The sequence below is a fragment of the Callithrix jacchus genome, chromosome 11 (genome assembly GCF_049354715.1).
Source record: "Callithrix jacchus isolate 240 chromosome 11, calJac240_pri, whole genome shotgun sequence".
Taxonomy (NCBI): Eukaryota; Metazoa; Chordata; class Mammalia; order Primates; family Cebidae; genus Callithrix; species Callithrix jacchus.
The window spans coordinates 5,999,964-6,015,149 of record NC_133512.1 but is presented as its reverse complement, the minus strand read 5'-3'; the positions used below and the strand labels follow the sequence as shown (position 1 = coordinate 6,015,149).

Below are 15,186 nucleotides of genomic sequence, written 5' to 3'. Positions count from 1 at the left end.
CAGGAATGAGAAAGCCCAGGCTGGAACTTTCTCCCATAAATGTCATCAGTATTAACTGATTATATACAGAAGCCTTAGGTGCTGTTTCCTCATGGAAATATCAATTTAAGAGGATAAAGTGTGGTCTTTCAAGGATTAAATGTGAACTAGACTATCCATTCTGCAATTGTGCACCTGGCTCTACCCTAGGGGAGTCTTGCTATGCCCCCCTCCCTTTCCCTCGTGGTTTATTAATGTTGGGGGAAACCGGTGAGGTCTAATTGGGCTTGGTTAAGTGAATTCCCAAGGGGAAGCCTCCTTGCATCTTTGCTTTCTCAATGGTTGCTTTGTGTCCAGCTCCCCTCTGACTCTCCCCTGGAGTCACATTATTGTATTTTCACCTGTTCGACAGGTTTTCCCTGAATGGTCTTTGAGAAATAAATACCAGTTAAAGGGGTAGAAAAACAAGCTTGGCCTTTGAGTCCTAGAAGATTAGATGACCTCTTTTGCTGTAATTCTAGACAATTTTATGTAGAGGTAAGGGCAAGGTGCTTAACATGCATTTTTATTTTTATTATTTACTGTCTTAACCCCCAAGATTGTGTATGCTTTCTTTTGAATTGTGTTACCTAAAATTCACACGGAGTCTCTGCACATTAGAGGCTGCTTTCTTAATTCTTACTCTAAGGGTATGTAATTGAACTTGGATCTCAAATTGAAGTGATGTGGCACAGATAAAATGCATTGTTCTTAGAACTGTCAAGTACTCAAAGCATACGGATTATGAAGAGGAGGTGCAGGGTACAGATTGCTTGCATTTGCACATAGGAAACACTATAATCAACAAATCTCTATTGTTGGATGTTCAATTGTTTTCAGGTTTCGAGAATTGTAAACAAAACAGAAATTGGCATTGCTATGGTTAATATTTCTTGAGATTCATCCTAGAAAATTAAAATTATTCAAAGAGGATGCAGAATTTTAAGGCTTTTAGTATAGTTTGCCAAAGGCCCTCTGGAAAGTTGGGCTGATTTACACTCTGAATAGGTGTGCATGGACACACAGCTTTTTTCTTTAGAAGTCACAATCCAAGACATGTGGGAGATGTGTCTAAGGGGTCAGGGGTATGGTAAACTGAACCTACCGAGGATAACCCCACTGTTCTCTGAATGCATTCTCTTGCGATTCTTACCCTTTCTTGGTGTCAGCAAGTCACCTGTTTCAGGAAACTATCAGGCATACTCCTGCCTCAGGGCCTTTGCACTTACTGCTTTTCTGGCGTAGGACCTGATTTCTCCAGATGTCCACAAGGCTCCCATCCTCACCTCTCAGACGCCTTTTTTTTTTTTTTTTTTCTTGGAGGCAGAGTTTCACTCTGTCACCCAGGCTGGAGTGCAGTGCAGTGGCGCAATCTTGGCTCACTGCAACCTCTGCCTCCCAGGTTGAAACAGTTCTGCTGCTGCAGCCTCCCGAGTAGCTGGGATTACAAGCACTACCACGCCCAGCTAATTTTTGTATTTTTTAAGTAGAGACAACTTTTCACCATGTTGGGCAAGCTGGTCTTGAACGCCTGACCTCAAGTGATCCACCCTCCTCGGGCTCCCAAACTGCTGAGATTACAGGCATGATCCACCACATCCAGCCTCAGATGTCTTTACTCAAATGCTGCCATCTCAGTAAAGCTTTCCCTGATTTTCCAGTTTAAAATTGTATTCCTGCCCCTCCCACACAGGTAGAGACACAGGCTTCAGTTTCCTTCCCTGCTTGATTTTCCTCCATATCCTTTGTTGCTAACTCCCAGATTTGCGGCTGTATATCCCTGGCATGGGCTTGGGGAATAGGCTCGGCACCAAGCAGAGGCTCAATAATTATTTGTTGAATGAGTGACTAAACCACTTTGTAGATTTGCAATTGCTGGTTACCACTGATTAGCTTCTCAGCAGGCTTCCCTCGTCAACTTTGGCCGAAGCATTAGCGGTTTTGTTTTGGTTCATTTCCTTTACTTGTCAGCTGTGCCGAAGTTATTTATATAATTGCTGGTGGTGGTGAGGCTTCCACTATTAACTCAGCTATCTCTATTGTCTCAGTAACGTCCAGCTTCTGCGGAGGTCTGGGATAGTAACTCACAAGGCTTACTCTGGTCTGATAAAGGATCAAATGCACATGTTTAAGATCTTTACTTCAGATATCAATTTATCAAAAAAACCCAATAGAAAAGGGGCAAAGGTTTGGACAGCAGGGAGCAAGTGTCTTTTCCTCTGTATGTTCAACCTCACTCACAATAAGATAATTTAAAAATACATTAAGATTTTGTTTTTCAACCTGTCAGGCTTGCAAAAATTCAATCTGTTGGTGAGGCTGGGTGTAAATAGGCAACCTCATACAAGTCCAAGGGGGAGAGATCTGGAAATGGCTATCGACATTAACTGCATATATGCTTTGACCTAGAAGTTTGACTTCCGTGAATCTGTTGTAAGGCTGTACCTGCATATATGCAAACTTAGTTATATATAAGTTTATGAATCATAGTTTGGTTTATGATAGATAAACTTAAGGAATCACCCAAATGGCCCACAGCAGGGGACTGGTTCATCAAAATAGGACACATCCACACAATGAACTACTATATAGCTGTAAAAAGAATCAGGATATTCTCTTTGTACCAGCAGAGAAGGAATTAGAAAATATACTGAAGGAAACAGAATGCTGCCTTTGGCCGGCTGCAGTGGCTGACTCCTGTAATCCTAGTACTTTGGGAGGCTGAGGTGGGCAGATCGCCTGAGGTCAGTAGTTCGAGACAAGCCTGGCCAACATGGTAAAACCCCGTCTCTACTAAAAATACAAAATTTAGCCGGGCATGGTGGTGCACGCCAGCTACTCGGGAGGCTGAGGCTAGAGAACTGCTCGAATCCAGGAGGTGGAGGTTGCCCACCCAGCCTGGGCAACGGAGGGAGAGTCCATCTCAAAAGAAGAAGAAGAAGAAGAAAAGAATGCTGCCTTTTATATAAAGACAGTGGAAAATATGATAATATATTTTTGTATTTGAAGAAATACTTGAAGAAATTTTGGAGGGATAGTTAATGACTGGGTAACTGGAGGGATAGGAAGTGAAAGCAGATATTGGGTGGGTGGGTGACATTGGGAGAAGAGACTACACTGTACATCTTTGTGCGCATGCACACACACACACACACACACACACACGTTTGTATCACATGATTGTTAACAAAAAATTAATTTTAAAATGAAATGGGGCCGGGTGAGGTGGCTCGTGCCTGTAATCCCAGGACTTTGGGAGGCTGAGGTGGGTGGGTCACCCAGAGTTCGAGACCAGCCTGGCCAACATGGCAAAACCGTGTCTCTACCAAAAGTACAAAAATTAGCTGGGCATGGTGGTGGGCACCTGTAATCCCAGCTGTTTGGGAGGCTGAGGCAGGAGAATGGCTTGAACTCAGGAGGAGGTGGTTGGAGTGAGCCAAAATCACACAACTGGGCAACAGAGCGAGACTGTCTCAAAAGAAAAAAAAAAAGAAATAGGCTAGCCTGGGAGGAGGATAATGGTTACCTCCTTTGTGTAAGAAGCACTATTCATTCAAGTGAGAAGTCAAGGTCTGTTCTGAATGCCGTCCGATCCATGTCTGTACATTTTCTGCCCCTCCCCACCCCCCATGGAAGAAGATGCACTGTGTGACCAGGCCTTGGGGAGGCAGTATGGGTGTGCCTGTGTGTGAACTCTCCGGGCATTTCTCCTTCCTGATCTCCTGGTTGCTATAGTGCAGAGATCTATTTGTGACACACAGAAAACGCTTTAAAGAAACACTGCTTCCTGACCATGGCTTCCTGGGCAATCTGTCCTTCCGGAGACTGGTGAGCGCCTGATGTTTACATGCATGTCTGGACAGAGAGTGAGCCTGGCTCATTCAGACCCTGGGCACCATTCGGAGCAGAACTCAGTGAGTGGTAAGGAACAGCTTTCTTTCCACTGAAGATTCGCTCAAGCTGTGCCCGGCAGGGCGGGCAGCGTCTCCTGGCGGCTTTGACGCAAGAGCGTTGGCACGGGTACCTCCATCTTTCTTCTGTCCTCAGGAGCCCGTCGTGCTGTTGGCTGTGCCACTGCGCCTTCAGCACCCAGGCACCGAGGAGCCGTTTTTCATACCAAACCACCAGTGAAAACAGGAAGTGATGAAGCACAGTTCACCCTGCATCTGCACTGAGTGACTTCTCTTTCTTTTTGTCATTCCTCACTAGGTGTAGACACGTGCGGCCGTTTACCCTGCAGGATCCCCAGTCCCACTGGCTTTGAACGTTTTGGGGGTTTACCATGCCGCCACCCGCGGACATCGTCAAGGTCGCCATAGAATGGCCAGGCGCCTATCCCAAACTCATGGAAATTGATCAGGTTAGTCACGTGACAGCGTTGGGAATTCATTTTCACTTTCCTTTCCATACTGGAATTTTCATAGACTTTGGATAACTCTTTCTTCCCGCTTTCTCTCTCTAGCTGTGTTGAAAAATCTGTGCAATAATTGTTGCAACGTTAGCTTGATTTCTGTACCACATGTAATAGTGATGGATGGGGTTTTTATACTCTCCCAGCATCCACTTGGATTGTGTCAATGCGGGATTTGTGTCTGAAGCTGGGAAGGAGGTGGGAGGGACAGTGGATCAGGCCCTGGGCAGTTGACACGGCGGAGGCTGCCCCATCCCTGCCTTGCCATGGCACATGAATATGTGCAGATTGTTGTAACACAGGCAAGACAAAACTTTTAAAATCGCTTTTCTCTTCAGTTTCTGCAGAAGCAGCCAGATGCATTGGTACTTTGTTACATTAATATCTTTATGATGAAATTAGTATACAGGGGATCAGTCTTGGATCTCAGCCAACTGTAATTTTTATTTTTTACTGTAAAATTCACTATGTGTCTAGCATATTGTCTGCCATGTAGTAAATACTCAGCAAATGTTTATTGAATTAAAAAATATCAAGAAGGGGCCGGGCACGGTGGCTCACGCCTGTAATCCCAGCACTTTGGGAGGCCGAGGCAGGTGGATCACGAGGTCAAGAGATCGAGACCATCCTGGTCAACATGGTGAAACCCCGTCTTTACTAAAAATACAAAAAATTAGCTGGGCACAGTGGCGCGTGCCTGTAGTCCCAGCTCCTCAGGAGGCTGAGGCAGGAGAATTGCCTGAACCCAGGAGGCGGAGGTTGCAGTGACCCGAGATCGCGCCATTGCACTCCAGCCTGGGTAACAAGAGTGAAACTCCGTCTCAATAAAAAAAAAAAAAAAAATCAAGAAGACTTATAAAAGTGGTTGTACCCATAAAGGCACTTAACTTGAATCTTGTGAATGGTGTGGTGTGATTCTCACGCGCTGTTTGATGATAGGTTTTCTCAGAATGGCTACTTTGGTCCTCGTCTTACTGTAGTCATTCTAGAGCAAGTGATTTAAGGGATGAAAGGTTGAGACCTAATATGTACTTATGGGTTTTATAACGTCTATAATATAGGGTTCTAGACGGCTTTCTACATTTTCAAAATTATAATACCGTGGCAACTCCAATCTTTATGCTCTCTATACTATTTTATGATTAAGATTTACAATTTTTTTCCTGGTCAGATTTTATTATCTGCTGGCGGGATCAATGCAAGAGTTATATAGAATTCTGTGAATCCAAAGGAATCACTAAAATGAATTCTACAGGTCAGATCAGAATTAATTGAACTTAAACTCAAATGTAAGAAAGGGTAAATTTTTGAGATTTTTGTCAAAAAAGCTGTCATCACACCACACATCATTGTCATTTTAACTGCTCTCTGAGTTGGTTTCTACTGACTCAAGAAGCAACCTATACAAATAGAGAAAAGTAGAGATGCCCGATAGTTTCAGATACATTTGAGTCAGGCAAGAGATGCTTATCTATTTTCATGTGTGGTTTGAGATGCTAGTTAAAATTTACGTTACGAAAACGTTTGGAGATACTTTGTGCAGACTAAATGTAGTTAGGATTAGGTTTGGCCACAGCCTAAGAGAGCAACATTTCAATGAGATAGAAGTTGGTCTCACGTGCATGTAGAGGTCCTAATGCCCCGCAGTGGCATGCACTCGGGCCCTCTGTCTCATTGCATTGCCCTTCTCAATCTGTGGGGCTTCGAACCAGATGCTTGGGCATCACCTAAAAGCATGTTAGAAATGCAGAATCTCTGGTCTTACTCCAGACCTCCTGACCTGAGTCTGCCAGGGCATCCCTGTGCATAGTTCAGTCTGAGAGGTGCTGAGCTGGATACCTAGTGTCCAACCCCAGGTGCTCATCAGAACTACCCGGGCACTTATTCAGATGACTGTTTTCAGTGATCCCATCCCAGGAGACTCCAATTTCGTGGTTCTGGTAAACTATTTGATTTTGATTCTGCCGTGTTCAGTGCAGTTTGGGTACCTTTGCTTTAGGACAGTAGCTCTTGATAGATAGTTCTCCATACGTGTGAGGCTAGTGTAGTGTTCTCTGCCTTTGGAGATGGCCTTTGCTATGTGTGTGTTTTAATATATTTTTAAAAGTTGTCTGTTTATTTTGGAATAATTTATATTTACAGAAAATTACGAAGATTGTATAGGCTTACATTTATACCCTTTTTCCAGTTTCCTCTCATGTTAATATCTTAATCCTGGTACATTAGTCAAAGCTAAGAAACGGACAGTGGTACATTACATTAACAAAACCACCAACTTTATTTGGATTTCACCAGATTTTCCACCAATGCCCTTATTCTGTTCCAGGGTCTAATTCAGGGATACCAACTGTCACGTTTTCTCAGTATCCTTTCATTTCGATAATTTCTCAGTCTTTCCTTGTTTTTCATGGACTGATAGCTTTGACAAGTAATTTTATGTTGATAGAATTTTAAACACACAAAAATTGCAAGGATAGTACAAAGCACTCTGTACCTACTTTTTCTGAACCATTTGATGGGGCCTTGGAAGCACCATCCCCCTTCACTCCCGAACAGTCAGCGTGTGTGTCCTAAGAATGTAGTCATTCTCTTACAAAATCACAGAACATTTATAAAAAATAAAAGTAAATGGAATACCGGTGTCATGCTGTGGTCACATTCACAGTTTGTACTCCATATTCAAATTCCATCAGTTGTCCCAATAGGGTCCTCTGCAGCTATTTTCTCTATGGTGTAATATCCTGTCCAGGATCACGTACTGTCAGGTTTCCATAGATCTGCAGAAATTTATGTCTTTATCTTTTGTGACCTTGACATTTTTGTAGAGTACAGGGGCAGCTATTTTAGAAAAAGTCTTCAGTTTGGGGTTCTCTCGCGTATCCTACTGATCAGATTCGAGTTTTGTATTTTTGGTAGAAATGTAGAGAAATGAGGTGTCCTTTATGACCCATCATATCAGGAGGTACATGGTGTTGCACCGTCTCTCATTCTTGGTGATTCTGGTTTTATAGATGACAAGTATTAACATTAGTGGAATTTTAGACCTCCTATTAATCACATATGGAAACCTAGATAGACAGTTAGGGACCCAGACACTTGTTGCCCTGCAGTTGCTGAAATTACAGTGAGACTTATGAAGTGTTGGTGTCAGATGTTGTTTCTTGATTGAGTCAGAAGATGGCATGAAAATTAGAAGTATGTTTGCATACACAATGAAGAATAGAAGAAATGATTATTACTTGGGTTTTCTCCTAATCTTCTACCTTGTTCAGTAAAAGATCACATAACCTGCCTCTCTCCCATAGCGTGTTAGCTTCATTTAGAAGCTCGGCCGGGTGCGGAGGCCGAGGTGGGTGGATCACAAGGTCAGGAGATTGAGACCATCCTGGTCAACATGGTGAAACCCCGTCTCTACTAAAAATACAAAAAATTAGCTGGCCATGGTGGCGCGCGCCTGTAGTCTCAGCTATGCGGGAGGCTGAGGCAGGAGAATTGCCTGAACCCAGGAGGCGGAGGTTGCGGTGAGCCGAGATTGCACCATTGCACTCCAGCCTGGGTAACAAAAGCGAAACTCCGTCTCTTAAAAAAAAAAAAGAAAGCTCTTTGCATTATTTTTTAGCCTAGATAGCTACTATTTCCCTAAAAGCTGTTTCCAAAAGTTGGGTTAAGCACTGCTGTTCTATCATCTCCCCAAATTTTGGGTGACAGTATTGTGTTGCCCTTATCACATTGTGTTGTCCTTGTCTATCAACTGAACCCAGTGGTCCTCAACCTTGAGTGTGCACAAGAAGCATCCAGGGAGCTTGTACAAAGGGCACATACCAGCCTGTGCAAAATGCACACCCGGCTGCAGAGACTGTGATTCTGTTGGCCAGCAGCAGGGCCTTTCATCTGCACCTGTGACAAGCACCAGATGAATCTGATCCAAGGGCTTCCACAGTTGGAGAAGCCGTCATTAGACCGGGAACTGCCTGTCTCTGAATGTTGTTTCTTCTTGCCTGGTGAACAGTCCTTAAGATGAAAAGATATTTCCTGAATGAATAACTGGAAGGAGGTGCTTCCTGAGTAGTGATTATCTTATCAGGTACTCAATTTTGCTCAGCCACCCTCTAACGTGTCTGGAGTTTTCAGAGGGATGTCTGCCCACGATGGACTTACCTTCTTTCTAAATATTTAGGAGAACATTCTGCGTTTCCACTCAGCAGGAAAAACCCCCAGGAGCTTGTTACTCTGCTGTATCAGGGAAGCTCTCAAAAGAGTTATGAGCTCACTGGTTCCTGGCTCCTGCTATGGCCTTCAAGATCTGTTGTTGAGTTTCAAGCTCGGGGAGCTGCTTGAGGCTGAGGATGTTTGTTGTCTGGGTACACCAAGGCTCCTCCATCCACTGCTCTTGTTAACTTACTAAGCTCTGAACAATGTATTTATTTATCAGCCAAGAGTCTGGAATCCCAAACATGTTGATAAGCAGCATCTAGTAAGGGGCAGTGTGGCAGAAGGGGCACGTATAGGCTCCAAGGCCGTTTAAACCTGGATGTGAGCCCTTGTTTTAATTCCTTCAGCTGCTATAACAAAGTACCTTAAGCTGGGCAGTTTACAAACAACAGAAATTTATTGCTCACAGTTCTGGATGCTGGGAAGTCCAAGATCCAGGCACCAGTGGATGTGGTGTATGATAAGGGCTTGTTCCTCATGCCTTGTATGTGCCCCCACAGGCCAAAAGGGACAAATAGACTCTGTCAAGCATGTTTTTATGCCACCACCATGGGGCCAGGCTTCAAGCAGATGAATTCTGGGGGGACACAAACGTTCAGACCATAGCAGTCCTGGAGCCCTGCTTTCTGTAAAAGCCTCAGTTAGCCTTGTGGAGCCTCAGTCTCTTTGGGATATTAATTTGCTGCTTTTATGGTACTTGTGAAGATTAGTGAAAACATGTGAAAGGAATGTAGCATGTTGCCTAGCTCAGAGTGACTCCTCAATAAAGGTGCTATTATTGCTGTTAGTTTAAGCAAATCCCGTTAGATTCGAAAATCAGGTACCCTGGTTTTCTTTTTCACCTGCACTTCCATTGTGAACAGTTGCCCTCTGTTCTCATTCTTTCTCTGCCTTTTTAAATGTTTAAGAAGGAGACAAAATTAAAAGGTAAGTGGGAGGCATCCTCTGGTAATAAAGAGGCATCCTAACCGGACACATAGCCAATGTGTGGTGTGGATTATTCACTGGTTCCCTAGATCTCTGTGATATTTTTTCCATCTTGGCCACTCACCATTTTTCAGCAGAAGTTTTTCTGTTCCCTGCATAAACTCTTTAAGCCTCCACTACCACCTGCCCCTGCCCTGCCCTGCACACTCAGGCCTTGCTTTTGAAGGAAGACACAGACCAGAAAGCTACCACTTCTGTCTTTGCCTTAGAATTTCTCTGCCTTCGGCCGGGCACAGTGGCTCACGCCTATAATCCCAGTACTTTGGGAGGCGGAGGCGGGTTGATCACAAGGTCAAGAGATCAAGACCATCCTGGTCAACAAGGTGAAACCCCGTCTCTACTAAAAATACAAAAATTAGCTGGGCATGGTGGCGCGTGCCTGTAATCCCAGCTACTCAGGAGGCTGAGGCAGGAGAATTGCCTGAACCCAGAAGGTGGAGGTTGCGGTGAGCCGAGATCGCGCCATTGCACTCCAGTCTGGGTAACAACAGCGAGACTTCGTCTCAAAAAAAAAAAAAAGAATTTCTCTGCCTTCATATTTGAATGGCACCACAGACTACCTGATGCCTTTGTCTCCTGCCTTCCTGTTTTATTTTGTTTCTTTCTACTGCCAGCAGAGGACGGAAGAAGTGGTCCCAATTTCTTTCCAGTGCTTTCAGCTTATCCCTGCCCCCAGTGCTCCACATAGGTTTTACCACCCTGCCTGGAGGTTTCTCCATTCATGCCCCCTTTGCTCCTATTCTTTTCTACTTCTCTGTCTTCAACAGCGAACTCTTCTGTTCTTACCTTGGGAAATCCTCTCCCCCACTCCTTGACCTAGTAACTCTGTTTTCATAGTATGTTATTCTATGTTTTCCATTCCAAGCTTATTTAAATGTTACCAGTATGTGCCATCTGTGTTGTTCTAGGCTTTTTTACTTTTTTTTTTTGAGACAGAGTTTCATTCTGTTGCCCAGGCTAGAGTGCAGTGGTGCAATCTCAGCTCACTGCAACCTCTGCCTCCCCGGTTCAAGTGATTCTCCTGCCTCAGCCTCCCAGGTAGCTAATAGAACAAACACATGCCACCACATCTGGCTAATTTTTAAAATAGTTTTAGTAGAGACAGGGATTCACCGTGTTGGCCAGGATGGTCTCAATCTCTTGACCTTGTCATCCACCCGCCTTGGCCTCCCAAAGTGCTGGGATTACAGACATGAACCACTGCGTCCAGTGTTCCATGCTTATTTTAATCTTTGGATGAACAACAGTTTACCTCTCTACAGGGCTCCCCTCTTTGGTGGCACCTCTGCCTTGGTTGTCCTCACACTCTTGGTTACACTTGGCAGAACTGCTCATTCTCAACTTCTTGAAACTCTCCTTCCCTTCCTCTAGCTTCAGTATCTGAGATTCCTCTTCCTTGTGTGATTTACCTGAGAATGTTTCCTTCTTGATTCCTCTTCTCTCTAGATCAGTTCCAAGTCAATGCTAAGCCCTCTGGTCTGTGTGCTCACTGTCGACACTCTTTGTCTTAGAGTCCATGTTCACTCATGACGTTAAAGTTTCACCTCTGCCTACATACATACATAAGAGCAGTTCCCATCACCAGCGTGGCCTGCCAGCTAACCGCTAGTTTCATTTCTCTGTTGGGTGGATATATGATTCCCCTCTCTAGCTTAAGTTGTCTGTAGAAGACAGACAAATGGTTAGTGAAACTGCCCATATGTTAACTTGAAGAAAGGGGTCTCACAGGTATGACCAACTTTTTGAAGTTATTCCATGTAGAGGAGGGACCATTAGATATGTTCTTTTTTTAATTTCCTTAACACAGGGTGTCACTGCAACCTCTAATTCTGGGCTCAAGAGATCCTCCTGCCTCAGCCTCTTGAGTAGCTGGGATTATAGGTGTGCACCACCGTCACTAGCTAATCTTCGTATTTTCAGTAGTGACAGGATTTTGCCATGCTCCCCAGGCTGGCCTTGAACTCCTGGACTTAAGTGATCCTCCTGCCTCAGCTTCCCAAAGTGTTGGGATTACAGTCATGAGCCAGCGCACCCTGCCTAGATGTGTTCTTTATGGCGTAAGTGTAGGAACTCCATCCTATCTGTACTAATAGAGAGATTTCACCTCCGCTCAAGAAAAGCCAGTAAGTGTGCGTCAGACAAATGCTTAGAGAAGCCGTTGTGAGCATATTCAGGCCCCAGAAGGGCAATGGGAAGAGATACATGGTTTTCAACCTTAGCTCTGCTTCTCAAATGGCTTGGGGCAGAGGAGTGGCTGCTGTGGGCTTCCAGGCACTTGTCGCTCAATCCCCCTGCAGCAACTTTGTATTGTCCCATTTTCATTTGCGGATGATTTGGGGAAAGATTTTGTTTGAAAAACGCTTATCACAGTTTAAACAAATAGTCTTGGATGATTCATGAGCTTTCTGTTGTTCCTGAGACTTCAGTCAGATTCTCTAGGGTGGCTCTGCATCCTTCCATATTTTTTGCAAGCGTGACCCCTGGACCAATGTAGTATCTGCAGGTTCTGTATGTGATTCCTGAGTACCCTTCCATTTTGTAGAAGCTGCTCCTTTAGACGCTTGTTCCCACACATCATGGTCTTTTTTCATCTCTTGCCATTTCCTTCTAAAAGTACACCACCTTGAATTCCCCGTCTTCCCCCAGCTCTCCGCTGCTTTAAATCCTGGCTTTGCTGGCACCGCAGAGCCTCTCTTATGCTCAGATCTTTTCTGATGACATTATAATGTAGTCTTTTCTCCAGCTTTCTCATTTCTTATACCATTTTCTTTGCCTGTAGCTTTTATTTGCAGTTAATATATTTCACACATAATGTAATTTACATTTTTCTATTTTTGTGCTCACATCTCTTGAAATAGATTATAAGCTCTTGGAGGTCAGCCTGTGGCTTACATACATTTGTATCCTGTGGTTCATCACATTGATCTCCATTTCTATGTGTCTACAATAGGTTCAATTCCAAACAGTGAAGATAAGGATAAAACACTGGTAGTCTTCATTCTTCAAACAGAAAAATTATAATAGCACCCTACCCCAGTACATTGGGAGGGGGTTAGTTCCCTAAAAGAAACACAGATGCATGTGTTTTAGGTAAGTGTGATTGCCTGCAGTTTTTCAACTACCGTATTTCTCTAGCATATTTAAGATATAATTCCATGTGCATAAATTGGATTTACACAAGACCTTTGAAAACCTTGCTGAGCAAAGCCCATTTGAGTTTTTGTACTTGGAGTTTTGCTCATTAGTAGTGGTAATAATAACAGCAAGCGCCACATACTGTGTGGCAGGCAGCAGAAGTGACTTGCTCATAGGATTCCTTCACCTTACTACAGCGCTTCAAGGTTGGCTTATGCTCCCTACTTCACAATTATTCAAAGGTTACTCAGCTAGGAAGGTACTGATTTGAATCCAGCACTGTTTGACACTAAAACCCAGGCAGGTTTTTGTTTTGTTTTTGAGATTGAGTTTTGCTCTTGTTCCTTGGGCTGGAGTGCAGTGGTATGATCCTGGCTCACTGCAACCTCTGTCTCCTGAGTTCAAGCGATTCTCCTGCCTCAGCCTTCCAGGTAGCTGGGATTACAGGTGCCCGCCACCACACCTGGCTAATCTTTGTATTTTTAGTAGAGATGGGATTTCATCATGTTGGCCAGGCTGGTCTCTAACTCCTGACCTCAGACGATCCACCTGCCTTGGCCTCCCAAAGTGCTGGGGTTACAGGTGTGAGCCACTGTGCCCAGCCCAGGCAGTTTTTACTAAATCATTCTGTCTTTCTGCTGGGTAGTTCTGTTCTCATCTCTCCATCTGTATGCCCCTGCTTAATGGTTTCCATCAGTAACACCAGCCTGGTTCAAGCAAACACACACCTTGCAGGCTGGCTTGCTCCTGCTACTAACCATGTGACTTCCAGGGACACATTGTGTCAAGAAAGCAGAGGACACATTGTGTCAAGAAAGCAAAGGGAAATACGGCAAGTGGTCTGGCTTATTACAGAAGGAACCCATCTGAAGCAGGAGAGAGCCTTGGAAGGCTGGTTTACTGGGGCTGAGACACTTGGGGAGGCATGGTGCTTATGAGCATGGACTTTAGGGCGGGCTCATACGGGCTCAGAATTGGCTCTGCCACTTACCTGATCTGGGACCCAGGATGAGTTCATTGCTTTGTAAGGAAGAACTGGCAATATGCATTAGCCCTTTCTAGTGTTATGGGATTATGTGAGACAATCACTCAGTTAATCATAATTGGCTCCTATTGGTAACCATTATTAAATGGTAAGTTAATAATGGTATTTTAATAATTATATGGTAATTTAATAATGGTAACCAATAGGAGCCAATTATGATTCTTCTGTCTGATACACAGAATAGAATAAGCTTCTCATGTTGCAGGTAAGTCTGGAATAATGTAATATAAACTTTTCCTTAAATGCATTAAAGCAAGCTCTTTAGCCTGAAAAACCATAATCTCCAAGACAATTAAATATTGGCTGCCTGGTGAAAGTTCAAAGTTGAGCTCCAAATAAAGAGGCTTGGAAATTCAGATTTTTTTTTTTTTTAACGATCACATAAAATAAGGAAAATGGGACTGCATTTCTAGAAAACCAGGTTCTAATTTGGCATTGCAGAAATTAAAAGTCATGTAATTTTCCTTGCCTGTTTTTTCTTGGGTGGTTAGATTAGATTGGGAGTTCTCAACCTTGGCGCTATAGACATTTGGGGCCAGATGATTCTTGATTAGGAGTGCTGACCCACCTGTGCATTGCAGCTTTTCAGCAGCACCCTGGCCTTTACTCACTAGATGCCAGTAGTACCACCTCCCATATGTGACAAGTGCAAATGTTTCAGACCAGCAGGTTGGGGCTGCAGTGAGCTGTGATCACACCACTGCACTCCAGCCTAGGCAACACAGTGAGACCCTGCTTCAGATTTTTAAAAAGAAAACTCTTAGACATTGCCAAATGTCCCTTGGGTGGTGGACAAGGTCTCCTCCTGTTGAGAATGGACTAAATCAGGGGCTCCTGACCTTGGTTCTGTATCACAATCACTCATGAAACATGCTGAAAATATACAGAAGATCACTTTGTAGCGATCCAAGGTCCAGAGATCCTTGTTATGAAGGTCCCCTGGTGATACGCTCTTGGACCTACATTTGAAAACATTGCTGTGAAGCCCTCAAAATTTCTCACTCGACCCGCGGAGCTACCTTTGGCTCCCATGGCAACTTTTAGTGAGTCTTTTACAGGTAGTGCCTCAATTCCTCGGTGAGGCTAAACATTCTTAGCCTCTCCTTACTTTACAGAGAGTACAAATGTAGCAAACTTTAAGAGTTCATTTCGCTCCAATTAAGAAAGGTGTAACAAAGACTGTGTGATACTCCACCATTGCTTTCATGCTGCCATAATAGTTGAAATGATACTGGTAGAGGAATAGTCATCCTTCAACTGATTTTTGTAGCTTTTGGATTTGGTAATCTAACAGTTATTTCTTAAACTTCTTTTAAAATAAAGTGACTGGGGTACTTCCTTTTCGGGTTTTAGCTCTTTTCTTGTGTGAGAGAGTCTA

General features: G+C 43.9%; 1 protein-coding gene across 28 annotated transcripts in view; it reads left to right on the top strand.

Annotated features, from left to right (window-relative positions):
- ELMO1 (engulfment and cell motility 1) overlaps window positions 1–15,186 on the top strand; it is a 588,268-nt gene that overhangs the window by 116,719 nt on the left and 456,363 nt on the right. For 16 of the 28 annotated variants that reach the window (XR_013523824.1, XR_013523823.1, XM_078342222.1 and 13 more), the window contains one exon: window positions 4,228–4,378. The exons of 8 other annotated variants lie outside the window; for them this stretch is intronic. Coding sequence is in view for 18 of the 20 variants with exons in the window: in XM_078342222.1 (XP_078198348.1) it covers window positions 4,301–4,378 (78 nt within the window). In the remaining 2 variants the exon portion in view is untranslated. Of the gene's footprint in view, window positions 1–3,687; window positions 3,847–3,897; window positions 3,940–4,227; window positions 4,379–15,186 lie in introns of those variants that run through there. 4 more of the 28 variants (XM_035253181.3, XM_078342220.1, XM_078342226.1 and 1 more) reach the window with 2 other exon arrangements.